Source organism: Cydia pomonella, chromosome 26 (genome assembly GCF_033807575.1).
Source record: "Cydia pomonella isolate Wapato2018A chromosome 26, ilCydPomo1, whole genome shotgun sequence".
In the NCBI taxonomy this organism is placed as follows: domain Eukaryota; kingdom Metazoa; phylum Arthropoda; class Insecta; order Lepidoptera; family Tortricidae; genus Cydia; species Cydia pomonella.
Window position 1 is genome coordinate 3,491,195 of NC_084728.1, and position 27,745 is coordinate 3,518,939.

A 27,745-nucleotide genomic window follows, 5' to 3' on the forward strand; every position below is an offset into this window, starting at 1 on the left:
ATAAACTTTACCTGAGCTAAACTATTTTTTTCGATACCCACTTTTTTGAGTGCCATACTATTGGTCATCATTTTTGTGTTATCGCTTCACCGCCTGCAAGACGTTTAAAAGATTTTCGCCCTAAAGGTGGTTCAGCGCGAATATCCCCGATTGTACCTACATTGAACAATCCGTTCGGTTGTGTTTTAATTTATCGCTACTATAGGTACATGCGTATGTCGAAAATTTAAAGGGCCATATTATGTACTGTTGCGAATGCAATTTATTATTATATAAAAATATTCCCAATGCAGTAGCTGAACGCAGCCGTCGAGCTCGGCTAGTATTCGGAGGCTTTTCAAAAGCACCAATAGGAGCGCTCCACATAATCTGTATCGCGGCCAATTAGAAGCACCTGAATTTAAACCACCTTTTGTACTGATCAAATATTGCAAAATAACTCTCTCATCATCTTCTATACTTTCAATAACCAACCACTTTCGACATTTAACCGTTTTGGCAATTAAACCCTTGTAACCAGTACATTGGAAAATTATAACATTTCACTAAGAATCAAAGTTTTATTTAAGTCGTCGAGATCCTGACCTGCACGGCGGCTACATCTACTGTAAAAAGTTGTACAATACACGTGGCGATAAATTAAAACACGACCGGAGTGTTTTAAATCGACACGAGTTCCTACTTTTCGCACTTGTATCGTAATGTAAAATTGATGGCATTTCAAATTGTTTTGTGAAGTCGTTATTTTCTTTTCACGATTATTTATTTTCATATTTTATTATTAAGACCTTTACTGAGCGTAAAAAACGTTGAAATTGAAAAGAGATGAATATTGGTAGGGGAGCCCAAGAACGGTTTTTTGGAGTTACTCGAGCGCGGCAGAATTTTCTTCTTCCTCTCATCTAATCTTATGAATCTTTTGCTAAAGTAGATACGCTTAGTAAGTATAATGACATAATAAAAGTATACAAGGTGTACCTTGCTGTTACAAGTTAGGTAACTGTTACATTTTGATTATATATTTTGCAATGATTACCCAGTAAAATAAATAACACTGTTTTTATCATGTAAAGATAAGAAAGGTTACAAATATGAGTGGATTTTGCAGATATGGACATTTGTGCCAGTGCAGTGCAGGATGGGGGCTCCCCTAAACACATTACCCACCTTTTTTGTATGTCAGGTAAGAATATCAATAGAAGAATATCATAAAAAATGTGACACTTTCATTGCCGACTGTACTTCTTATTTTCATGTTTATCAAGTACTTCTCCACGTGGGTTGAACTCGATGTGTCTGTTTTTTCCAGGACTTCCGTTTCCAACTTCATCATCAGATCAGTACCACTAGTGTAAATTTTATCGACATCATAACGTGACGAACGCGTTTGCGTTAAGTCTCATTTTGTATAGGATTTTGAGTTTCCAAAACGTCCCGCTTGGCGCGCTCTTTCTAAATCCAATACAAAATGAGACTACACGCAAACGCGTGCGTCACGTTTCAAAATCGAATTTATGGATTAATATAAATTGAAACATTTTTTTTCGTAAAGACTAGTCTTTTCCAAGTTCCTTGTCACTTTGTTATCTGTCAATAAGGACGTTACATAGTGGCAACATCGCCATCAAAAACGCGTTATGCACTGAAACACAATAAAAAAAATTGGTATTAACTCTGAAACTTGGCGAATTAAAGAAGTTTATATAACATTCTTGTCTCTAAATACGATCCGGAATATACTGTTAAATTTTTTCTGTTTCCTCGCGGGCACCGTGTATTTAAGTTAGCAAATATACATACATACATATAATCACGCCTATTTCCCGGAGGGGTAGGCAGATTTCCACTTGTTTCTTGGCATACCTCTTTCGCTTCCTTCACCGTGTATTTAAGTTAGCAAATATACATAAAAACATTAATGACGCCTATTTCCCGGAGGGGTAGCCAGATTTCCACTTGTTTCTTGGCATACCTCTTTCGCTTCCGTCACTTTCATTACATTCGTCATACACGCTCGCTGGTTTAGGGATTAAGCAAATATGTTAAATAAAAATATACGCAATGAAGCTTAAAATATGTTTGTGAAAATGCGGTAATTAAAAAAAACCTGCTTGGCAATAAAATTAGTATGAAATAATATTAATAGACAAAATTGTTGCCTTATAAAAATCTAAGCAAATAAAATGACTCGCTTGTCAAGCACTAGTACCTATTTTTTTCGTTTTTATTGAAATTAAATATCTCCATTTGATTTCCTCTAAATATCAATTTTGCGGAATAAATGGCGTTAGTACGCAATCATAACATTAAAAAACGTATGCCTAAGTCACATAGATATGGTTAATATTTTATAAAAAATAATTACTAATTCCATATAAAATGTCAAAAAATTCGTTAAAAAAGTAAACTAACCAATTTTAAAAGAAAGACAATCATTAATGTCGATTTCTTACGTTTGACTAAATAAATGACATTAATATTTCTGTTAAAACAACAAATTTAAATTATATTTATAGAAATTTGGCTGTATTTACTTGTTACCATTTCAAGATTATGCTTTGTTCATTAAAATTATAGTTTATTTTATATTTTCAGATACTGCTATTCGATTCCATCGGTGGATTACCATTTTCAAGTATATCAGCAATACCATCACTGACATCTTCGGAATCATCATCGAATGACGACTCAACATCACATATAATCTTAGTCAATAATGAAAATACCATCCCAACCTCTTCAGTCCTCAACACCTCAACACCGAAAAACTTCCAGCTTATTATCGGATTACCTCTTGGAAGTGAAAATAATTTATTACCAATTGAAGGTACTGATAATGATCAAACTTTAATGGCAGATGCATGGACTATAAATTTACCAGCATCAATCAATATTCAACCAAATGTTCTTGTACAAAATCCAGTTTCTGAACCTACAAGTTCACTTAATGATGTAACTTTAGACACAACATCGCAAATCACAACTACTTCTACTTCTAATTCGGTTTTAACAATAATCCCTAAAATTAATATAAATCCTGTTTCAAATGGTTTGAAAAGAGAATTGCGTGACACTATATGTGCATCATCTGAAGAGCAATATTCGTCAAATAACAATTTTCCTTCGTCTCCTTTTAATAGTTTTCCGTCATTACCTCAATTTAAACCGACGTTTCCTCGTGTAAATATGCCATGTACGAGGTGTGATTCAGAAGACTCAAGTAATTTGTCAAGCAGTGTAGAATGTGATTGGTCATTGTCTAATCCTGCTAGATGCTCATCATTATTTACAAATCTTAGTCCAACTCCTAATACGCTAGCATTTGATTCTTCTAATAATAAAGATCCCTATTTCAATGATTTAAAAAACTATGCGAATACTAGACAGAGTGTGCAGTGTTTTTCAAATGATATACAAAATGAACCAAACGTGGAGCCAAACATTTCTCCTTCTCATATGATTCGGTTAAATAATAATTTAATGAAAGCCAAAGCTTTACAAAATAATATATTTACGTCTCAATCTAATGTTAATAACGATGCTAATTGCGAAAATTCAATCAACCCAAATATTATGACAGAATATCAAAATGTATTAAGAATTCGAAATGATATAATACCTAAAATGCTATCTGAAAATGTTGCCGTTAAATCTATTGCACAATGCAATGATGACAACATAAGATGCCCTCAAGAAGGAACGGTTTCCGCTCAGAATAATATGCCTTATATCCAAAATAATAACGTGGTAAACGACAATTGTAAACCTGCAAGCAATGTGAATATAGCGAGAATGATCAAAGACAATATGAATGAGAATAAAAATAATAACCAAGGCTGTCCTCAGTTAAGGTCAATTCCTATATACAATAAAGAATCTCTTCTTAATAAACAAGCAGCTTCATCAAGCAACTATGTCGATTGTTCTCAGAACCAAAATAATAATATTTGTCTTGGTCAAGTAATAAATCAAAATAACCAAGGGTGCCCTCAGTTGTTTAACGTAGCACAAAATAATTTGTATCAAAAGAAGAATAACGATGCTAATATAAATATCGAAAATAGCCAAATTTGCAATTGTGAAAATGAATGGAACCAAAATAATAACTGTAATTGCGTTCAAATGTTTACACCCAATGATAACTTAGCTCAAGCATTACAAATGATAAATATGGAAAAATCAAAGCGAGCCGAAGCTTCTGCTACTTCCATAAACATTTTACCATTTGGTGAAACATTAATTGACGGCCAACCAATAGGTAATAATTTTATCTCCCTAGATTCGCTTTCATGCCCCGCACAACTTCCAACTCAATCGAACCCAATCTCATTTTGTACTTCAGAAACTGCAGTACCAAGTTCAACAAATATTATGCTAGCTCCATCCATCAATTCAGTTAACACTATTTCTCCTATGATAAAGAATATAGCTCCATCTGTACCGAATATGGCAATAACAAACTCACCATGTCCTCAATCATTCGTTCAACCTTTTATTTTGAATCAAGACTCATTTTGTAACAACAATATCCAGTCACTTAATCCTATAATTACCCCTACGTTTATCCCAATACAATCTCTACCCCAAGTTCAATTTGTTAACAACATACCATCTTCAACAATAAGTGTTATACCCTCCTTATCGTTGTCTGACACTTGTTATTCTCCTATTTCTAATTTACCTTCCGTTTGTACTTCTATTCAACCAATCGTTCCTCCTTCATATCCTTTAATAACATCGAATCTAAATCAAGCTGATTGCATATCAGGAGCATCAGCTGCAATTTCACCTATTAACAAAATCGTAAATTCCTTAACTACAAATATAATGTCAAACTTGCTTTCAAAAAGATTACCAACCCCACCTCTAGTAAATCTCCCTCCAGTTAATCCTTATAATTGTAACCTTATTACAGAATCCACAGCTTCTATTCTACCAATTTTTGATATACCAGTGGCTTGCAACGAATATGTACCACCAATATATAGTTCTATCGTTCCTATATCTACATTTAATCCAAATCTATTTTGTATGGAAACCGGTAGCTGTGAAACTTGTGTTCCTTTTGTTTTATCATTGACTGACGCCTTTTATCCTGAGTCTTCATTCATGTCTGTGCCTGCTTTAACATCAGATTCGACAAGTTTATATGGATCTTTAATTACACCAGTAACTTTACCACAGGCGCCGTCTGTGGTTAAAATAAACAATGCAGTAAACATGTGCAGCTAACAGTCAATAGATATTACATATATTATAGTCCAATTTTTAGCAAACTTTCCTCATGGGAGGCCAGAAAGTTAAAGGGGTTTAAGAGAGCCAGAATTTCAACAAAAATGTATTTTGATTTGCGATTGTGTGCCAATGCTATATACTAATTATTTCATAGGACCGGCGGCGGGCCGGATGAAATCATTTGGCGAGCTTGAGCTGGCCCGCGGGCCGTACTTTGCCCACCACTGTTATAATCTGTCGATGTAATTACCTTACAGGTACCCAAAAATACGTTGATATTTTTTTTGGGTTTTTTCTTACTTACAAAACAAACCTACAAAATGGCATTAAAACTTGAAAAAGCACTTATCTTCTATATCTTCCTTTAGTTTTAATAGATACTTTTTTGAAAATTAAACTATATGCAGCAGTAAAAAATAAATGTCAACACATTTTCAGCCCACTCTGTATACCCACCCTTAATATTTTTAAGTACAAGTTAAAGGTCCATGTTATCACTAATATTCCCGCCACCATTACCGTCCGCCAATTATTATGACGTATAAATAACACTTGCACTGCGTGTGCTATCAAAATCGTCGCACACTTATATTGGTCTAAGGGCCTGAGGGCCTACCGCGAACCACGTTCGACGTGTTGCCTCCCTGTCACACTTACGTACGAATTTACAAGTGCGACAGAGAGGCAACACGTCGAACGTGGTTCGCGGTAGGCCCTCTGTTTCAAAATGTCCGAAAAGTATTGGGTAGCTAATCAACAAATAAATTAACTGCCAGATAAAATTCTCTGCAAAACTTAGCACTTTATCTACTAGTTAACTTATTTGAAGATTGTGAAACGCCAACGATGACTTTATTTGTCAGATAAGTGGCAAGTAGCTTATTCAGGACTTTACTTGGACATTGTGAAACAGGCCCTAAATCTAAATAGCCGGTTATAAAACTCTCATAAAGTGAAATGTAAAATTCTTTTGAGAATAATATGTACGTTTAATCCAAACTAAAAATGTATTTTTGCTGTAAGTTTGGAAATGTTAAATAGTTATAAGATGTTAATAATTCTTGATAAAAATATTTGAAATAATCATGTGGTTTTATTTCTTTAAAAAATCCATTCTATTTTGACGACCTTTCTGGTCTGGCCTAGTGGCTGGGTAGTGACTCTAACTATGAAGTTAACTGTTCCGGATTCAAATCCTGGTAAGGGCATTTGTTTGTATGATGAGCACGAATATTTGTTCCTAAATCATGGATTTTTCCTATGTATTTAAGTATTTATAAATTATAAACCTTAGTCTAAGTACCCTCAACACAAGCCTTATTGAGCGTACTGTGGGACTTTTTTGGTGGTTAATTTGTGTAATACAGACCTATAATATTTATTTATTACTATCAATTATTAATTATTACACTAGAGAACAAGTGAGTGCAGTAAATAAAAATAATACATTTCTAATAAAAGTTTTTTTTTATATACTACGTCGGTGGCAAACAAGCATACGGCCCGCCTGATGGTAAGCAGTCTCCGTAGCCTATGTACGTCTGCAACTCCAGAGGAGTTACATGCGCGTTGCCGACCCTAAAGCCGCCCCCCCCCTCGTTGAGTAATAAACTTAAACAATTCAATTCAATTCAAATATACTTTATTCATGTAGGCCTAGCAACAAGCACTTATGAATAGTAAGACAGTATTACATATAATTATCTTAATCTAATTATCAGAGCAATTTATTGATGTTGTAAATATTATTCCATATATAATTCATAGATCAAATTTAATACTAAAACTTTCACAAAATATAGTCATACAAAAAAAATGTAGTATAAAAAATACTAGTCTAGATTGTTTCTAGAATAAATTCTAAATGTCAAACAAATATAATAAACTGCACACAATGGAAAAAGCCGGTAAAGTCTAAATATAGACGGCGTTCTCGACATCGGTAATTCTTTTATATGGATTTTGACAGTCAACGTGAAGTATTTTGTATTTCGTTTTTTTTTTTTTTTTTGACATTATTACACAAATTGACTAAAGTCCCACAGTAAGCTCAATAAGGCTTGTGTTGAGGGTACTTAGACAACGATATATATATAATATATAAATTTATAAATACTTAAATACATAGAAAACACCCATGACTCAGGAACAAATATCCATGCTCATCACACGAACAAATGCCCTTACCAGGATTTGAACCCGGGACCATCAGCTTCGTAGGCAGGGTCACTACCCACTAGGCCAAACCGGTCGTTATTTCCGATCTTCCTAGGAAATAGAGGACCGGACCACACCCACTTGGCGCATACTGGGGTAGCCATGTTGATCTATTATATTTTTTGTATGTTAACATTTTGTATGTTACAAAAAATTAAAATTCAATAACTTTCATAGCCGTCTCGCTCGCGCTTACGTTCAGTGAGTGAGAGAAGATCCTGAAAATATGGGGCACTAAAATGAGAGCCTAAATCAGATTATTTGGCGTTCATCACGAACTCCTAAGAATAAGTTCTAATTATCATCAGATCTTTGAAGCGGACTTCAAAAGACGAAGCTAAAAATATTGTTCTAATTTCAATTTGAAAAAGACAATCGCTAAGTTCAATAAAAATAAACCTACCGATAGTCAGTTTAAGGTTGACATTCCAACGTTACAGCTTGACACATAAGCTTATTAAATACTTAGTTGTTAGGGTATAAGACAAATTTAATGGTGCAGTTGACTGTGGCGCCTCATGTAAAGAATAGTGAGAAGTTAGTATAAGGCCGTATTTGTACTATATTTGGCCACACGCAAATACATGTTGGTGTTTGTGTATAGGACATGTTTTCGGGAAATAGGGACTTAGATGAAAATCAAACTTCTTGGAATAGAATTTCTGTTGAAAACTTGATTCTGTGTAGGCGTAACGGGCACGTTTAAGATTTAATAAAAAAAAGGTACTAATTAGGGGCCGTGAACAAGGCTCGGAAACCGGTTAAATTTACAAACCGTTATCATGTAGGTACTTAGTGCAAAACCTTTTAATTTCGGTTTCGCATGAAAAACCGTTATTTTTAAAAACCGTTATTTTTAAAAACAGTTCTTGTAAAATTAACCAGTCTAGAGCTATAAAAACCGGTTTTTTCTATGTCGGTGTCTATATTTACGTGGTACACCACCAGGACGGCCGGCCGTTTCGTCGCTCGTCGAATAAACCGGTTATTAAGATTACAATAAAGTTTTTAAAACGTTCTCGTTCTTATAAAAGTTCGGAGAAATACAAAAATAAACCGATTTTAATCGGTTTTCATAAACCTCTTTTTACCGGTTTTTTTATAAACCGGTTTCAAGCCTTGGCCGTGGCAATATTTTATCGATAAACGCAAATTATGGATTACAGTCCATCTCACTAATCCGGCACTATTACTGGAAGGGTCTGCAACGCGCATGTAACTCTTCTGGAGCTGCAGGCGTACATAGGCTACGGAGACTGCTTACTATCAGGCGGGCCGCATGCTTGTGTGCCACCGACGTAGTATAAAAAATATGTTAACGGCACCAGTTATGGGACATTTAAGAGAAAATTTGGATTACTTATTTTAATTTTTTTTCGGCACCTGTAGAATTTCTAACACTTTATGCGTTAAAAGTTGAATGTTCTATTCGTCCTTTATGTTTCAATGTATTTAATGAAAGCCACTGCAATTCGTTTTAATATTATTAACATATAAAAACGATGTTTTTTGCACCATTCATGGGATGTATGGCGCCATTAAATTTAAAATAAAGAAAAACCAATGAAACATCAAACTTAAGCAGCTATAGGGCTCTTGTTTATGGTAAAATGTTGCCAGTGTTTAAAGCTGATTATAAATACTTATTTTACAGGATTTGTCTATACCATCCCATTACGGGTGCCTGAGGGCCTACCGCGAACCACGTTCGACGTGTTGCCTCTCTGTCGCACTTGTTAATTTGTACGTAAGTGTGACAGGGAGGCAACACGTCGAACGTGGTTCGCGGTAGGCCCTCAGTTCCATTAAGGGGTGTTTACTATTACTATACAGTAACTTCCGTAGGTAAGAAGTCAAATCAAGTTGTTCAGTCAAAACGATTAATTGAGTGAATCAACTTTTTTTGTTTTGTTATCCTGTCCCGTTGTCCAAGGGACAACAGTGGCACAGTTTGTTTGAAGAGACGTTGTATGCCGTTCTATTAACATGCTTAGTAGGGGGCCCATTATGGACATTGGTTATAACGACCACAAAAACGCAAGTTTGATACATTTAAGTACCATAAAATCAGTATTTCAATGAACTTTTGTCCCCTGGACAACTAATCGTAACCATGGCAACTAGTGACGCTAAAAAGTTGATTCTCCCAATTAGTCAATCATGTTTGCTGCTGCTTGCTGTATGTACTTTTTTTGCGACGATAAATGACTTTTTATTTTATTTTTTAAGTAAAAATGACTTAGGTAGTTGCCACCTTTTTCCCCACTTTTACCAGAACTTTGAGCTTAATGTCGGACTAGTTTGATAATGAAAATGTATTGGGATGATATAAGTGAAGGAACAGTCACGGCATTATTTCTGTACCCCCCTGGATCCCAGGAGCGATGTTTGTTTTTCAATTTGGAACCATGTATCGTTAAGTGAAAGTTAAAAATAATGTTTGGAATTTGTCCATTATAAATGAGGACAGGCGTCGGCTAGCTAGCATAATTATTATAATTTGTAAATTTATTGTATATTTTAGTGTAGTTATTCTTTAGTGTCTATTTCTATTATAATGTGTGTGTTGTGTTAATATTGTACAAATATGAGCCAAATAGCTTGAAATAAATACATTTTAATTTTTAATAAAGGCCTCTGAGACTCAGCGGCGGTATTATGTGTTAGGTACTTAGGTAGGCGCGTCAATGAAACAAGACGATCCGGTATAGACTGACGTTTAATGCACAGATAGTAAACCCATATACATAACACTTTTCCCCCCTTAAATGTTTTACTAAATTTAATGATTTATATTTAGTAACTACAACAAAAGTAAGTAGGTGGGTAGGTACTATACTGACTAAACATAGTTTAGTGTCACTCAAGGTACATACTAATAGGTATACATATACAGGTTACAGTCTTAAATGGCAGCATTTAGGAAAGACATTAATAATACAAATGCTTTCTAAGTAATACTTAAAAACATGAGAAAAAGAAAACTTATGTTCTAATTAAAACGTAAGCAACATGTAGGGATAGACACAGTGCCGGATTAAGACATTTTGGTGCCCTAAGCATTTCTAGACCGTGGTGCCCCCTCATCAAGATTACATTAAATTTTAGTGGTAAATTGAGTGACGTTTATTGCCGCATTACTGCTGAGAATAGAATATTCAATCCGTCACATAATTTTATCACCGAAATTGACAGTACTGCAGCAGTAATGTTCCAAGAGCAGGTAAGGTCAAGTGTAAGCAAATTCGAAGACCGTGCTTCGCATAAGTCCGGAGGCCAAGCCAACCATTGTCCAAGTGTAAGCGAAGACGTAAGACATAGGCCGTTCTCCGCACAGGGTTTTGCAACCTCTAGAGCTTTCCTGCGAAGCTCATTCATGTGAGGGCAAACGCCGAGCTTCAGTAAGGGCTTAGCCATTGGCTATTAGTTCTTGTCAGAACCAGTACCAATGGCAAAAAATGTCTTAAATAAAAAAATATTGTTTACGAAAACGGGACTTAATAGGGTAAGTTTTAAAATTACCTCTGACCAAAAATTTCAAGGACGGCGTTGTCCCCATGGTCTCGGAGAAGACTGTGTAAAGTCGACATCATTATTTTGATGTTGGAGGTAATTTTAGAACTTAATCAAATGCGATTGTCACAATTAGGCCAATACAATTCGATTTTTTCGACCTAAAAATACGTGTAATCCGAGTTTGCTCCATTCCAGGAGGTGTGCATAAATGTTTCCTCATTTTCAGATTTTTTTGCTTGTAAATCGAAAACGCTACGGCCGACGGAAAATCTCTTCTAATTATGAGTATTATTAAAATTGATATCTGAGGATCCGAAATGTAATTTAACTATGTTCTTGCAATAAAATATATTGATTGATTGATTGATTTAAGGTACCTTAATATGTATTCGTAGTAAACTGTAAAAAAAGGTCGACTATTTTTATTTTTGGTAAAATCATGTTAATAATCCGAAAACGCTTTCTTACCAGTGTCTGATCCACCAAGTGCTATTGTAATTGATAGTGGGTTCCTTCTCGGTGAAGGAAAACATCGTGAGGAAACCGGACTAATCCCAACAAGGCCTAGTTTACCCTCTGGGTTGGAAGGGCAGATGGCAGTCGCTTTCGTAAAAATTAGTGCCTACGCCAAATCTTGGGATTAGTTCTCAAGGGGACCCCAGGCTCCCATGAGCCGTGGCAAAATGCCGGGATAACGCGAGGAAGAAGGGGAGTGGGTTCCTTCTCCTTCTACATCGAGTGGTTTGGCAATCCAAAGGAAAAAAATATCTCCTAAGGATCCCAAAATGTATGCACACCTCCTGAGATAGAGCAAACTCGGATTACACGCGTTTAGGACCAAATAAATGTATTAAAACAATTTCCAGCTTGCTGGGAATTAATTCCTCAAACCGCTATTTTTGGATCTAATTTGATTGGCCTAAATCGTGAAGGTTTAAATCAGTGTTTTTAAAGGCAAAGTCTAAGGCTGAATGCAAAGAGCGTTCGATCGGCGCTTACGGATGAGGCCAAAGGTCGAGCTGGAAGAAAACAAGGCTTGAACTGACCAATGGCGAGGTATGAATAGCTGGACGTCCGGAGCGTTCGATCGCGGCGCGGTATCGTATAATAGAACCAATGGCGAGGTGTGAGCAAGGCAGCCCAGCTGCGAAAGAGGACAGCATGGATTTGGATCCATGGCCAAGCGAAAGTGAGGCAGTTTGCATAAAGTAGAAGGCCTGGCGTCGCATAAGACCTAACGCCGAACTGCAAAAGAGTGGCTTGAAATCGAACCTATGTAATCACGGTCCTCCTACTGCTCGGCCTTTGGCTTAACTCTAAAGCGCAACTTGATAAGATGCTTTTGTTTTTCGGCCTTCGCAGGGCCCTTTATTACACTTTGACAATTAGGTCGCAGGAACGCGGCTCTGCAGCAACTCGGCCTGGCCGATACATCTGGTGTGCAAGAGAGCAAAATACGCTACAAAATCGGTAATCTACGTCGAGAAAATCGGTTGGCCACAAGCCCGACGGTAAGATATTTTGGGCATGAGCTTTGATGGCCTCCGCGTAAGGTTGGAGATGTGCTTACGTGTCCTCACTCTCTTACGACCCTTCGTTATTAGATGGGTACTTGCACACGTATCAAAAAGTTTCGTGTACATAAGTACTACACTACGACTGCGATGCTGATGCAGCCTGCGCGTTTTTTTTTTCCTACGATTTTGGTGCCCCCCTGCACGTGGTGCCCTAAGCAAGTGCTTATTTTGCTTAATGGTTAATCCGGCACTGGATAGACAATAAAACTATTAGCGTAAGGCGAGTACATTAACATGCATGCAAATATCTGCCTTATTCCTAGTACATTAAGGTTCAAACATCAAAATCATATTTTACATAAGAAAATATCAGTTATTCCTAAGATAACACCACAAACTAGAATTATTCAAAACTGAACCTTAAGTCTCTTATTTAAAGTCGAGAGAATATATTTTTGTATCACATGCATTTTCGTGTTGATGTTCTTATCTAAGTAGGTATTTACAATGAAGATTGCATTTCATCTTTTGTATGCCACTCAAGTACTTAAGGTTTTTACTATAAATATATTTAATGAAGGTTAATTCTCTAAACTTTAGGAACAAATTTAGTATTTACTGACGAGGTAATAGTTAGGTACACTATTGGGAACATTATTATGACATATGTAAGTATAATAATAGGGCAATGACTACAACTAAGCATTAATAGGGCAATGACTGCAACATTTCTAGGCATTTTAAAGCCGCTTTGCGCTTTATACGAGGACTACGATCGGGTGCGGACCCAGACGGTACCTGTGCGGGCGAGCCAGGGGGCGCACCTGGTGATACTGACTCAGCAGAATGTGCCGTTACACTGTCATAAAACTCCTCTGTATCTGTATCTCCCGCGGACCTGTGGGACGTTGTCTTAGGAGTTACAGATGACTCATCAGGTACCTGACTGAGCGAATGGCGTGATTTCCTTAGACCCTTTGTTTTACTGCTTGTCAAAATTTGGTCAACATGACGCTTATGCATACGCCCATCACTCGTTTTTACTTCATATGACACAGGACTTGATCTTTTTGTCACGACCCCTTCCTGCCACTTACGCCCCGCCTTGGAATAATCTCTAACTAATACCTTATCTCCGGGGTCAGCGACCCGCAGTGCGCCCTCGCGGCGCTGCTCGTGCGTTAACTGCGCGGCGCGCACGGCCTCCTCGGTGTCCGGACGCAGCAGATCGAGCCGCCCACGCAGCCGCCGGCCCATCATCAGGACCGCGGGCTCTCGCCCGGTTGTAGTTTGCTCTGAATTCCTATAGGTGAAGAGAAATCTACTAAGTGCGACGTGTGGGTCTTCACTTTCAAATTGCGCCTTTTTTAGTACGCGTTTTATGGAACGTACTGCATTTTCTGCGGCCCCGTTGCTAGCCGGATGATACGGAGCTATCAACGTATGCTTTATGCCGTTACGCAGCAAATATGTAGCAAATTCCGAAGAGGAAAAAGGAGGCCCATTATCGCTGACAATTCTTTTTGGCAAACCAAATCTAGCAAATATTTCCCTTAGATGCCCTATTACCACCGACGCTGAAGTGGTTTTTACTTTCTCAACTTCAATCCATTTCGAGTGCGCATCTATAACTACTAAATAATAGTCACTACAAAATGGTCCTAAAAAATCTATATGAAGACGAGACCATACCTGGGTCGGCCACGACCACGAGTGCAGCGGCGCCACCGGCGCCACGGACCTCTGCGAGCGGCACGCCAAGCATTCGTGCGCCACGCGCTCGATGTCGGCATCCAGGTTCTCCCACCACACGTAATTACGGGCGATTTGCTTCATTTTCACGATACCCGGGTGTCCGTCGTGTATTTCTCTTAAAATCTTTTCCCGTAAAGATTTAGGAATCACAATCCTGTATCCCCACACGAGACACCCCTGGTCGACGTGCAAGCTGTCTTTCCGACTAAAGTATTGTTCTTCAATTTCATTTAGAGCGGTATATGGCCAACCAAACATTACATACCCATATATTTTACACAACAAAGGATCTTTCGACGTCTCAGTTTTCACATCTTTGAAACGAAGTGGAAAGTTGTCTTCTATGAAATGCAGGTAACTAAGCTCTTCACTACCCTTCGTTCTGGATCGAGCATCAGTCGATCCTAGAGGAAGGCGAGACAGAGCATCAGCGAAACAATTTTGAGTGGACCTTACAAACTGTATCTCAAAATCATAGGCAGCTAATTTGACGGCATAACGTTGTAAACGGCTAGCGGCCGTCACCGGTATACCCTTATGTTTACCAAATATATAACTTAACGGGTGATGGTCGCTACGCAATATGAAACGCTTACCGTATAAATAGTGGTGGTGTCTAGTCACTCCGAACACAATAGCAAGCGCCTCTTTATCCAGCTGAGAGTAGTTAAGAGCAATTCCTAGCTGAGCAACTTTTCAAATCTCGAATTTTTGAAGCTATGTTTCTGTCGCGCTGCGGTGGGCGGGAGCGGGAGCTATCTAAGTGTGAGTGCGCGCACACAGATGCGAGACGCGAGCGCCCGCTCATTGCGCGCCGTTCCGTTGACATTGCCGGCTCGCCGGCCGGAATTCATCCTGCGCTGCCCGACATAAGTTGTTTTTGATGTTATCACATAATATTGTTTTTAATTATTATTTTGACGACCAGTTTGGCCTAGTGGGTAGTGATCCTGCCTACGAAGCTGATGGTCCCGGGTTCAAATCCTGGCAAGGGCATATATTCGTGTGATGAGCATGGATATTTTGTTCCCGAGTCATGGCTGTTTTCTGTCTATTTAAGTATTTATAAATATTTATATATTATATATATCGTTGTCTAAGTACCCTCAACACAAGCCTTATTGAGCTTACTGTGGTACTTGTCAATTTGAGTAATAATGTCCTATAATATTTATTTATATTGATTATTTATTTATTATATTATACTGTATCTATTAATTAATTCAGATAAAGACTACAAAAAAGAATGATGTCCTTGCTTCGGTCGTCGTACCTATCCGTGACAATAAGTTGGGTGTGATCATGGTGTGTTGTGAAATTTTGTAAGTAGGTATGGTTAACCTACAATCTAGATAGTAGTAGTAGTACGATGGGGCTAAACTTGTGCCGTCTTATTGAAGAACGTATCGCAATGACAATCTGGGTAAGGTATGTTGGGATAATGCCGGACAATTTTGGGACCAATTGAGAGAACTCGTGTTTTTTTTTTTTCTAGATCGTGTCAGATTCTTGAAGTACGGAGCAAATCGTTAAATAATAACCGTAGATTCAGCCTGAATTTTGGTAATCTTCAATATATAAAGGTTTTAGTTTTGTACACGTGTAAAGATGAAACATACTTTTTTTAGGGTAACGAGTGTTTTGCCATCAAGGGATAACATCGGATGGTGAATAAAAGTTGGTTTAAATGGAAAGAGAATAAGGTATCACAAAGAATAGGTCCGGTGTTTAGCCTTCTCCTACGTATATAAATTGAAGCCAATAATACAAATTTAAAAGTTGTCATCGAATGTTCTATTTTTCGTATTTTTGTATCCGATCTTAACCCTGATACAAAAATTTGGTAAAATTGTGGCTCTCAAACTTTGATACTTATATCATAAGGCAATTTAATAAGTAAACAATGTGTTAACAATTGCGATTTTGACGGTAAAATATTGCAATTATATATATAGTTGATATACAATCTTTTTTTTGGAGAAAATGTAAGGATCGTATGCAAAGAGTAAAGTAATAGAATAAAATATATAGGAAAAGAGAGCCCTCTTGAAGCATTTTAAGGAAACTAATTTCGAAGTGCTATCTCTATTTTGTATCCGAAACTAATTATATATGTGTGCGTTAACATCTACATATGCATCCGTATATGTAGGTACTTTCGTACTACATAATATTAGGTCTACTTCGGCGGTATACATGTTAGTTTTTTGTTTGATTTCTTGTGACGAAACACTCCTTAAGAAACTTTATTTCTATGGAGTTAGAGGAAGAGCGCTGAATTTGTTGGAATCTTATTTAAATGGGAGAATCCAAAGAGTGGACGTGAATGGAGAACGATCTCCTGGGTCACTGGTTTCGATGGGCGTACCCCAGGTATGTAAAATACGTCACTTAACAGATGAAAAGACAGCTAGACTGGTATACTTTGCCTACTTTCATAGTATCATGTCATACGGTATCTTGCTTTGGGGTAGTGCTGCTGATGTTAACGCTATTTTTGTACTGCAAAAGCGCGCCATACGTTCAATATATAAAATGAGTGCTAGAGATTCGCTTAGAAACAAGTTCAAGGAGATTAATATATTGACTGTATACTCCCAATACATTTATGATAATATTGTATATGTCCATAATATAGAGAAAAGTTCAAAAGAAATTGTGACATACATAACAGCAATACCAGAAACAAGGACAAACTAGCAGTGCCAACCACACGGCTGCAAAAGATCAAAAACTCTTTTAAGGGCAACTGTGTACGGTTCTACAATAAACTGCCAAGTAGCGTAATTGAAAGCCAAATTAGGGAGAAATGAATTTGCTACGTTCTTCACCCACATCCGGTATTACCCCAACATACCTTAATCGTTGAACCGCCGCATTTCAAAATGTCCCTTATTTTGATATCGGCTAGCCGTAATGTAAATTTGCTATTTAGTGGTTTACTTGTGACGCACAAGTGTGAGCAATGCAAGACAATCAAATTGTTAATGGGTATTTATGATGTTTTAATCAAAATAAGCAGGTTGTACCTATTATCCTACTTAGCTTTGTTTACAGGCCTTTAATAGTAAACATAACTAAACATAAGCACTACATGACCTGCAATGTAAAAAAATACAAAAAAACGGTTTGAAGTGACAGGCCATTACGGGTACATTTTAGAATAGAATAGAATATAAATATTTATTACGAAACTATGGTACATTATAGTTGTTACATTAAAGAGTGTGAAAACACATGGCATGCACCCTTTTCTTAGAACTACGTGGTATTTTGGTCATATTACGGCGATCGACTGTTGGCAGACTGTTGGTTGTTGGTGTATTTTTTCTCATTTTAACCATTAACATGTTATGCCCATCACTATTCCTTCTGTGTACGTATATTTAGAAACTGTCTCCGCCTCTAATTCGTGCGATAAGGACAACTGCAGCTCGGACTAAAATTCACACGCAAAAAACTCAAAAATCGAGGTTTCGCTCTCGACTGTTTCCTCCTCCAAAACGCAATCAATCTTTATGAAATTTTGGAAACTGCAAGAGGAAGAAATAATCTATGCCGCTATGTTTTGATTTTTTGGATATTTTTTGTCATATTTGTATACTACGCCTTTTTTTACAGCCAATTCAATTGAGCCGTTTTTGCGATTTTCGAGGCGCTGTATCTTTCTTTAAAATAAAATAATCCAAAAAAGCAAAACATAGCGGCACAGATATTGATGATATTGATCTTATTTGAAAAAATCACTGCTCTAGGTTGAAAATCCAGGGAGGAATCAGTCGAGAGCGTTTGTATGGAAAAATCGCAACTAGGAATTCCTCTTAAGCTCGGCGGCGCTGAGCGTGCGCGACGCGCAGCACACCGGGCGCTCGCAGCCGTCCGCTCCGCATTGTGTCAAGGCCGCCCCCAGGCCATACGAACTACTGTCAACTGACAAAATCAGTGGACGCGACGGATCGTAGTGTGCCAGTACAGGAGCGCTACTTAAGACTTTTTTAATTTTTATAAATGCCCTTTCGCAGTCGTTACCCCATTCCCACTTTACATTTTTCTGTAATAGACTATATAGTGGTCTCAATATATCACTCATATTTACACAAAACTTAGCATAGAAATTTATGAGTCCAATAAAACTCCTCAATTGAGTTACATTAGTTGGAGTGGGAGCTGCTACAATGGCCTCAATTTTTTTTTCGTCAGTATGCAGACCAAATTTGTCAATTTTATAGCCCAGATATGTAACGCTGTCTTTGAAAAACGCGCATTTACTAAAATTTATACGCAAACCGTTATCTTTGAGCCTTTGTAGCACCGCCCTTAAATTTGCCAGATGAGTGGGCCTGTCTTTGCCTGTAACACAAATATCGTCTGCAAAAACAGCCGTTGATGGCAAACCACTCAGCGTTTCTTCCATTATTTTCTGAAAATTTTCTGGAATGCATTTTATGCCAAATGGTACCCGCTTATAAATAAAAGTGCCTATATGAGTGGTTATCGCTGTCATCGGCTGCGACTGCTCATCCAATAAACATTGTTGAAACGCATTAGATAAATCTAATTTTGTGAACTGCTCGCCGCCTCCCAGTGCAGCGAACAAGTCCTCGATCCGCGGCAGCGGATAGTGGTAATCTTTCAATAATGGATTTATAGTGATTTTATAATCACCGCATAGTCTAATGCCTCCATTCGATTTAACAACTGGCACGATCGGCGTGCCATAGTCAGATCGCTCAACCTTATAGATTACCCCCTCCCGCTGCAACCGATCGAGCTCGCGCTCCACGGGCTCGCGCAGCGCAATCGGCAGCGCGCGCGCCTTCACGAACACAGGCGTTTTATCTTTTAAGTGCAAACGTAATTCTGACTTAAATGTCCCTAACCCATCTGCAAAAACCTCTGGGAACTCATCTTTCAAGGATCTCGCCATTGAGTCGTCATCTGCAATATTATGACAATCGAATAACATTTTTAACTTCCTGATCCATGTTCGACCCATCAATGGCGGTCCCCCGTTTTTAATCACATACAATTTAAGTGTTTCCATATTATCGCCACAAACGACATCGACAATCATATAGCCTATTGGTCGAATGGGGTGACCAACATATGAACGAAACGTTGACTGTTTATTTTGAATCGGTATATTCGAAAAGTGTTTTTTATAAAAATGTTCGGAAATGGCCGAAATTCTACTTCCCGTGTCTACTTCAAAGTTACATGTCAAGTTTGCCACTTTTAAAGACACGTAAAACGGGTCGTCACCCTCATTGCTAGCTACTAAATTATAGAAAGGACAATCGTCGCTGGCGTCGCTATCGCTGTCTACGGGGTCGTTAAAATGTAACTGACCTCTTTTTTTTCCGCTCCAACTACCGACTGCACTTTTAACTTTGCACATTACCTTTAAGTGACCCTTTTGTCCACAACTGTCACACGAATAATGCTTGAATCGACACCTGCCATCGATGTGCCCCGCCTTGCCGCAGCGGCCGCAGACGCGTTGCTTGGTTTTGGCGCGCGCGGCGGCAGCGCCGGCGCCCTGGCCCGAGCTGAATCGATGCAAGCCGTCGTCCCCTTGTGCAGGTTGTGTAGCCGGGAGCGCTGCGCCCTCGGCGCTCGGCGCGCACGCGGTCGCCGCGTGCCGCTCCGCCGCCTCCAGCGCCAGCGCCAACTCCACGGCGCGTTTGTAGTCTATATTCTGTTCGGCAAATATCCTAGACCTCATATCTTCATTAAACAGCCCCGACACGAACTGATCACGAAGGCAAACCTCAAGGCAGCCGCTAAAATTGCACGTTTTTGCTAAATGTTTTAATGCTTGAAGGTAGTCTCGAACACTTTCACCTTGCCGCTGTGTTCTCTGTCGAAACAAATGCCTTTCCGCTATCTCGGACCTTTGAGGCTCGAGGTGTTCTTTTACTAATCTTACAAGCTCTTCAAATGTTCTAGTTTCGGGGTTAACCGGTGCACACAGGTCGCACATTAACTCGTAACATTCTGGTCCGACAACCGTCACTAACGTGGCTACTTTCAAGGTACAAGAAATTGAATTAACTTGTATATACTGTTCAACACGTCTCACATATGCGTCCCAATTACCGCTAGTGATATTAAAACACTCAATATGTCCAAAAGGCATATTTAAAGAGAAAAATCACGCACGCGTCGATCAATATTTAATATGCTCGTTCGCCAGTGTTAGGTAGGTAGGCGCGTCAATGAAACAAGACGATCCGGTATAGACTGACGTTTAATGCACAGATAGTAAACCCATATACATAACATCATCCATCACACCATCCATTCCATCCATCCATCACCATCCATTCCATTTTTATCACTTGTCACTGTGCACGTCACTTTCGCGCTTACATACTTGTTAGAACGTGACAGGTATGGTGACAAATGATAAAGAGCCGACCGACCATCTTAGCCCTACAGGAGGCTACACTACTTATTTAAAACTCAATTGGCGTTTTCTATAACAGTACCCCTAGTGTAAATATTTTCGACAGCGAAACGTGACGTACGCGTTTGAGTTAAGTGTCATTTTGTATGAGATTTTTGACTTTCCAAAACGTCCCGCTTGGCGCGCTGTTCAAAAACCCATACAAAATGAGACTTAACGCAAACGCGTACGTCAAGTTTCGCTATCGACTAAATTTACACTAGGGGTACAGGTTGCCTCAAATTTAACAAAACTTATATAACAAGAAATTAGTATGAATGAATACATGTTCAGCAAATGATAAAATAATCATTTAATAATTGTTTATTAAAAATAAAAAATGTACAATTTATTGTATTTATAAGTAGTAAGGAATTAGAGACAAATAAACCATTTTTAAGCACTGCTCTCTTTCAGTGTACGCTCGCTCACTTTCAAAGTCGTAATGCATAGGTACAGTCGCCATCAGATATATCGGAACAGCCAAGGTACTCACAAATATCTGAACACGCCTCTATTGTCAAGGATTTAGAGTGCGTGTTCAGATATTTTTAGCACTACGACCGCTCCGATATATCTGATGGCGATTGTACGAACATAATAAAATTCGGGTATTTTTAGGGTAGGCCCTTGTGGAGCTCATGCATTTTAAAAATGGATTTATTTGTCCAAATGATACCCAAACATTTTAAAAGATTTTAATAATTTTATTAATCAGTTGTACATAACCCATAGTCGTACTCAAATTGATTCAAAATTAATGAAAGCTTTAAGAAATCTATATTTCCCAATCTTCTAGATCTCGAATTGATTTCGCAACAACAATAATCCCTTCTCCGTCTGGTAATTGAATGCGATCTTCTGTCATCGCGTCTTCTGGCAAATAATATGTAATAACAGGTTCCGAAGCTGCTGAATCTGTATCGTGTCCATATTTAACCACTCTAGAATGCCCATACACGGTCTCTATATTAGTCCTACCTGATTTGTCTTTAGTAAACACTTTAGCAGGTTTAATTTCAATTTCTTGTTTAGCTGTAGCATCAGAGTATGTGTTTAAATCATCTGCAACAAAGTCATTAGTTTGAAGTTTGTTAATTTGTTTAGTTTCAAAGTCAGGTAGTTCTAAATGAGGAGGAATTATGAATCGTATTTCATCGCTTCCGTCTTTTGACTCTTCGTAACTATCGTAAGATTCAGTTGAGACGGAAACAGGGTATTCAGTACTTGTTTCGTCTTCACGGGAGTTATTACTAGATTTTTTATGGCTTACGTACCTTTTGGAGTCAAATCCTCCATTTATGTTAGTATTGTATTGATAAATGTCTTCTTTGCTATCACATTCTTCATCACTAGCATAAAATGGAATATTATCGCCTCTAAAGTCGGGATAGTAATCATCTACTCCGTTATTATAAACAGTAGGTACTTTATCTTCTTTTCCTAATTCTGGGTATTGTTCGATGTGTTTATTATAACTAACAGTCGTAGTTTCTATTTCATTAAGTTTAGCAAATTTAGCTTTCATTTGATCCAATTGATCGAGTAAATCATTAGGGTTTTCCATTTGGGTTTCGGAGTTATTAACGGCTACATTTTCTTTTACTTTTTCTGTACTAGCTGTAATTTTCTCTGTCGTGATTGTTTCCGTTTCTATATTAATTACTGTTGGATTCTTATCCACTATTTTTTCAGATTGTTTATTACTTATATCTGTGTTTTCTTTTACTTCTTCCTTATGTTTCCTATTTGGTCTCCCTGAACGATGTTGCTTTCTTTTTCTAGATCTTCTATCACTTTCAACTACATCTGTATATGCCCATGGATAATCATAACTTCTTGGGTAAAACAGTTCAGGGTCGTAATAATGATAACCATAAGGTGCGAATGGGTATGGACTGTAATGTGGGTTTTCTTTTTTGTACATCTGATGTTTTAATTTCTTCAGTAAACTTCTGGCAATTTCTTCTGGTATGGTTGGATGCTTTTTACAAAAGTCTTTGATTATAGCATCTTCTAGACTCATTTTTCTTACTCGGTTTTCTTTCCTTGTCTTTTTAGTGTCCAAGTGATTCTTGTCTGCAAGTTCAGTTTCCCTAGGGACTTCATCATGTTGTGATGTTTTCGTATTTTTTGAACTAGGAGCACTTTCTGGTAGTACTTTATCATTATCTTTTTTCAATGTAGGAGCATCGTCTATTTTACCGTTTTTTACTTCAGCCCCGCCAACTATAGAAGTATCTTTGTCACACAGACAAGATGATTCTTGTTTTTCTTCAATGATTTTACCTTTACTTTCTTCATCTTCACAAGGACACGTGATATTTTCTTGATTCCTCCGTTTACTTTGTTTTCTCCTTCTTTTACTTTTTCTTGTTCCTGATTCTTCTTTATCTATTTTAGTTTCATTTGTTTTAAAATATTCAGGAGGTATTATAATATAGTTATTAATAATATTTGGTGGAGTTTTTTGTGCTTCACAATAGGTACATGCTGGAGCAGGATTAACTTGCGTTTGTGGTTGAGGTGTACTTAGAAGTCTTCTCATAACGAGTTGACTTAAAGCATCTTGGTTTATTAAATTTGCTACTGGATTTTGGGCTGTAACTTGTTTGTTACAAGGGCAGTTATTGGTTGGTTGACTATAGACGTTTCGGTAGGGGTTCTGACAAGTCTGGCAGGGTGGTCGGACCGTTGAATATGTTTGTGACGAACACGTTTGGGTTGGACATGTTGGACATGCTTGCGATGGGTACGACTGGCCTGGTATCGGTATTCTCTGTAGTATCGGGTTAGCTGCCGCCTGAAAAAAGGTTAATTTTATTACTTCAACAATATCAATCTTAACTTCTTCTATCTAAACGATAATATGTATCTTAACAACGACAGAAACTCCTTATTTTATTTCTGTTTCAATTTTTTTTTTTTAAGTATATTCATCTGTATTATTTTTTTATGTTCTCTCTATGCAATTTGCGTTTAAAAGTATAGGAAATTGCAGTTAGTAATAATAAATTTATACCATATTATTTAAAAAAAATAAGCGGACCCCAGGTTCCTATGAGCATTTACAAAAATGCCAGGACGTGAGGAAGATGATGATATAAATTATATCATGCATGTGATAACTTGCCCCGAAATAATCAAAATAAGTGTGAGATACTCCCAAAAATCCCTGTAAAAACCACCTATTATAATAAAAGATTATATGTAACGGCTGCTAAAAAGATCAGGATGTAAAGGCATTTTAATCTTTAATGCAAATACCGAAAGCCTTATAATATAAATAACTTTTTCAATATAGATTTCTCTACAGCTTTGTAATATAATAGCATTTTTCTTTTTATTTAAAACATAGCTAAAAAGTAAAAATATGACAAAAACATACATTTGTTAAAAAAATAGATTTAAGTAAAATAATATTGTACGCCTGGCAGGCAAATTATAGCGATTCTACCAAAATATCCATTATGTAAACTGTACACCTATAATTATGCAATAAATGATATCTTATCTTATCATTTATTGCGAGAGAACGAGCGATATGAACAAATATCAGTAAAAGTTATACATAAATCATGCCATTGACATTTGAATCCTATTACAAATGAAGATCCGCATGAATTCATGCTACGTTTGCATAAAGCATTGTGTTGTTTACAAATGTAATGTTTGACAAAGCATTTATACTAATAAGATTAATTTATTGATTTAGAAATGTAACATTTAAGTAATAAAAATATGGTAAGAACTGTTTCAGCTTCGGCGACGTCTGAGGTTAATAAGTAATAACTGTTCATACACAGCGCGGGCTTCGTCAAAAGCATAGATACAAAACAGAATCCGCAACAAACTTCGTCCAATCTACATAAGTAAAAATCCGCCACAGGCTTCGTCATTAATGTAAGTACAACATAAAATCCGCAACAAGCTTTGTCCAAAAACCTAAAACTACCTACGATTCCCCGTTAATCCCCGAGACGACACGTAGGTACCCGGCGCAAAAGTTCCAAAGCATTTATTGAATGTTATATTATTTGGTAAATACGCGTGTTAAAGACATAGAAAACTCTTATTCACATATATCGCCTAGTAAAATTGCGTAGGGACAGTTTTTTTTTTACTTTTTTTTGTTTGTTATTTATTTGTATGATATACCAAATGAAAGCTTATTTTATACATAATCTAACTGTAATGTTGCTTTATTAATAGTTGTTCAAGTCATGGTTGCCTAAATGTTATATAAAAATCGGATAATCTTTAGAATCCTACATCCGATATCGTATCGGACAATGTAAAATGCTCTTACGGCCCTGCTTAAGTCATAAGTAAGTAAATAGATAGAGGTGATAAGCAAGTATACATCGGAGTTAAATATTACATTTATTTAAAACAAGTGATACTATTTATCTATCACAGCATAGATAAATAAGAAGTAATAGAGTGCTCACTCCATACATCAGTTTTGGTACCAAAATGATTATTATTTTCGCAGTCGACATCTAGCATATATATATAGTCCTCCTCATCGTTTTCGATGACGGCGACCCCAAATAAACGGACGTTGTCTAGCATGAGCCCTAATGTGGCTGGCCAGGCCGAACTTGCTCTTAAATACTCTATTGCACGCGTGACAATAAAGTTGGCCAGCTGCGTTGAACGTGTACACGTAGGAGGGCTTAGGTCTCTCTTTCCGTAACTGGCGTTTCATGTCTAGGCTAGTGAGGCGGTTATCTTCGAATGTTTTGACACCGTTATGGATGGTAGAACGCCAAGAAGACCTCCTTCCAGCAAGCTCCTCCCAATGCTCAGGGTCGATGGCGCAAGCGCTCAGATGCCGTTTGAGCACGTCCTTGTAGCGCAGGTGCTGACCACCGTGCTTCCGCTTACCCACCGCCAACTCAGAGTAGAGCACAGCTTTAGGCAAGCGGTGGTCATCCATTCGAAGGACGTGCCCGCAGCGATCAATCGAGTAGCGGAACTCTCAGTACTGCTACTCGACAATAGATAATCGCGGCAAACAAAAAGTCTAATGCTCAACGATTTTCCGCTAATATTATAACTAGAGTAACCGGAACTCTATTTTCAACTCCTACGCTTCTGAGAAATACAATTTTCGTCAGTGAGAGTCACGACACCCGAGACATCTAGTGTCAAGTAGCAGTACTGAGAGTTCCGCTACTCGATGCTAGATGTCGACTGCGAAAATAATAAGCATTTTGGTACCAACACTGATGTATGGAGTGAGCACTCTATTACTTCTTATTTGTCTATGATCACAGCTAATATCATAGAGAAATAAGAACTTAGCGTAGAGTGCTCACTTGACACATCAGTTTTGGTACCAAAACGCTTATTATTTTCACAGTCGACATCTAGCATCGAGGAGCGGAATTATCAGTACCGCTACTTGACACTAGATGTCTCGGGTGTCGTGACTCTCACTGATGAAAATTGTATTTCTCAACAATTTACTACCGATATTACAAGCAGAAGGAGTTGAAAATAGAGTTTCGGTTAATTTGGCTGAAAATTGAGCATTACACTTTTCGTTCGTCGCGACATCTATTGTCAAGTAGCACTACTAGCAGTAGTGATAATTCCGCTACTCGATGCTAGATTTTTTTTTATACTACGACGGTGGCAAACAAGCATACGGCCTGCCTGATGGTAAGCAGTCTCCGTAGCCTATGTACACCTGCAACGCCAGAGGAGTTACATGCGCGTTGCCGACCCTAACCCCACCCCCCTCGTTGAGCTCTGGCAACCTTACTCACCGGCAGGAACACAACACTATGAGTAGGGACAAGTGTCAACTACGACAATTATAAGCGTTTTGGTACCAACACTGATGTATGGAGTGAGCACTCTATGCTTACTTCGTATTTCTCTACACTAATATCTAGAGGGAAGCGGGGTAGATAGACATTAGGGGCAGTTTTGAACACCCCCCTATTAAAATTGATAAAACACCCATGTAGCATTTTGTTAAAAACTAACACTGATTTTTTTACTAAAAAAACTTTTTTGTTATTTTAGTACATCTGCTTAATAACTGAATATGTACCAATATCACCATATTTAATTGACCATTAATAGGCCTTTTATAATGTTTAATGTAATGTAATTTTTATCACATCTGTAGTGTGCACAGCTATGCTGCATCCATTCATGCTACTTACATTATAACTCGTGAACATTTGTATTCACACGACTTGTTCGTTATCTACGCTGTGACGCATCTGAACAGGACGGTCGAAGTAAATTGTCCTCTAAGCTGCCGATTCCTACCCACTTTACCATGCATTAAAAAACCTTATAGAATTTATACTCGTATTAATCGTTATAAAATTAAATAGTGCTCGCTAGTCTTAAAAGTGTTGTTATATAAGTGTATTTCATGTAAGTGTTTTTTGTAAATTTTTTATGAAAAAATAAATGTCTTAAAACATAAAAAGTTTACTACCGGTGAACTAGGTGAGTTGATCTGTAATGTGTGCTCTGTGGGGCAATTTGAAACACTTACGCTTTGATTCACGTACCAAAGTACCCGAAAATGATGTATCAAAACTGCAGGTGGGGCAGAATGAGAAAAATCCGATTTTTTTTATAAAATGCATATATCTATATGACTGGGCATAAATTTAACAAAAAAAGATATTTTATGTATACTTCAGTAAATTTGTCATCAAGTAAGTATAAAAATATTGTGTTTTGAGTTAATTTAGAGGCCTAAAAATAATTTTAAAAAAGGTGTACCAAAACTACCAAACTGCCCCTCTTCCCCCTACATGTATTTTAAATTAGAAAAAAAAAACAAATAAACTTACCAAACCGAATCCAACAACAAACAAATATGACGTTAACATTGTGTCTCATTATTCACTGGAAGAAACCTCAGTCCATCTTGAAATCAGTTAATATAGTACGTGATATCTTTATATCTTTGATTTTATATGGAAGTGATATTTCTACACAATTTTGATATAATATCAGACACCATCTTGATACGCCACGAGGCATTTCGACATGTTGTGGAGAAATGTAAGGAGTATTA

General features: G+C 37.5%; 2 protein-coding genes and 1 long non-coding RNA gene across 5 annotated transcripts in view; 1 reads left to right on the top strand and 2 right to left on the bottom strand.

The window, feature by feature from the left end:
- The window catches only part of LOC133532041 (uncharacterized), a 331,954-nt gene that overhangs the window by 103,965 nt on the left and 200,244 nt on the right, over positions 1–27,745 (bottom strand). The window lies entirely within an intron of this gene.
- Positions 1,093–6,318, top strand: LOC133531936 (putative uncharacterized protein DDB_G0282133). Its single transcript, XM_061870373.1, has 2 exons — positions 1,093–1,183; positions 2,596–6,318. The coding sequence occupies exons 1-2, from the start codon at positions 1,139–1,141 to the stop codon at positions 5,230–5,232; spliced, it is 2,682 nt and encodes an 893-aa protein (XP_061726357.1). The 5' UTR covers positions 1,093–1,138; the 3' UTR covers positions 5,233–6,318.
- On the bottom strand, positions 20,995–27,648 carry LOC133532002 (uncharacterized). Of its 2 annotated transcripts, XM_061870474.1 has the most exons (3): positions 27,519–27,648; positions 21,966–23,491; positions 21,624–21,753 (listed from the first exon to the last, which is right to left on the bottom strand). In XM_061870474.1, the coding sequence occupies exons 1-3, from the start codon at positions 27,555–27,557 to the stop codon at positions 21,750–21,752; spliced, it is 1,569 nt and encodes a 522-aa protein (XP_061726458.1). In that variant the 5' UTR covers positions 27,558–27,648; the 3' UTR covers positions 21,624–21,749. The 2 variants fall into 2 exon arrangements, with proteins under 2 accessions (XP_061726457.1, XP_061726458.1); XM_061870473.1 differs by having other exon boundaries at positions 20,995–23,491.

Coding starts and splice junctions, on each gene's coding strand:
- LOC133531936 (XM_061870373.1), top strand. CDS start 1,139: ATGGGGGCTCCCCTAAACACATTACCCACCTTTTTTGTATGTCAG. Junction 1,184..2,595: donor CCACCTTTTTTGTATGTCAG/GTAAGAATATCA, acceptor TTATATTTTCAG/ATACTGCTATTCGATTCCAT.
- LOC133532002 (XM_061870473.1), bottom strand. CDS start 27,557: ATGTTAACGTCATATTTGTTTGTTGTTGGATTCGGTTTG. Junction 23,492..27,518: donor TTGTTGTTGGATTCGGTTTG/GTAAGTTTATTT, acceptor ACCTTTTTTCAG/GCGGCAGCTAACCCGATACT.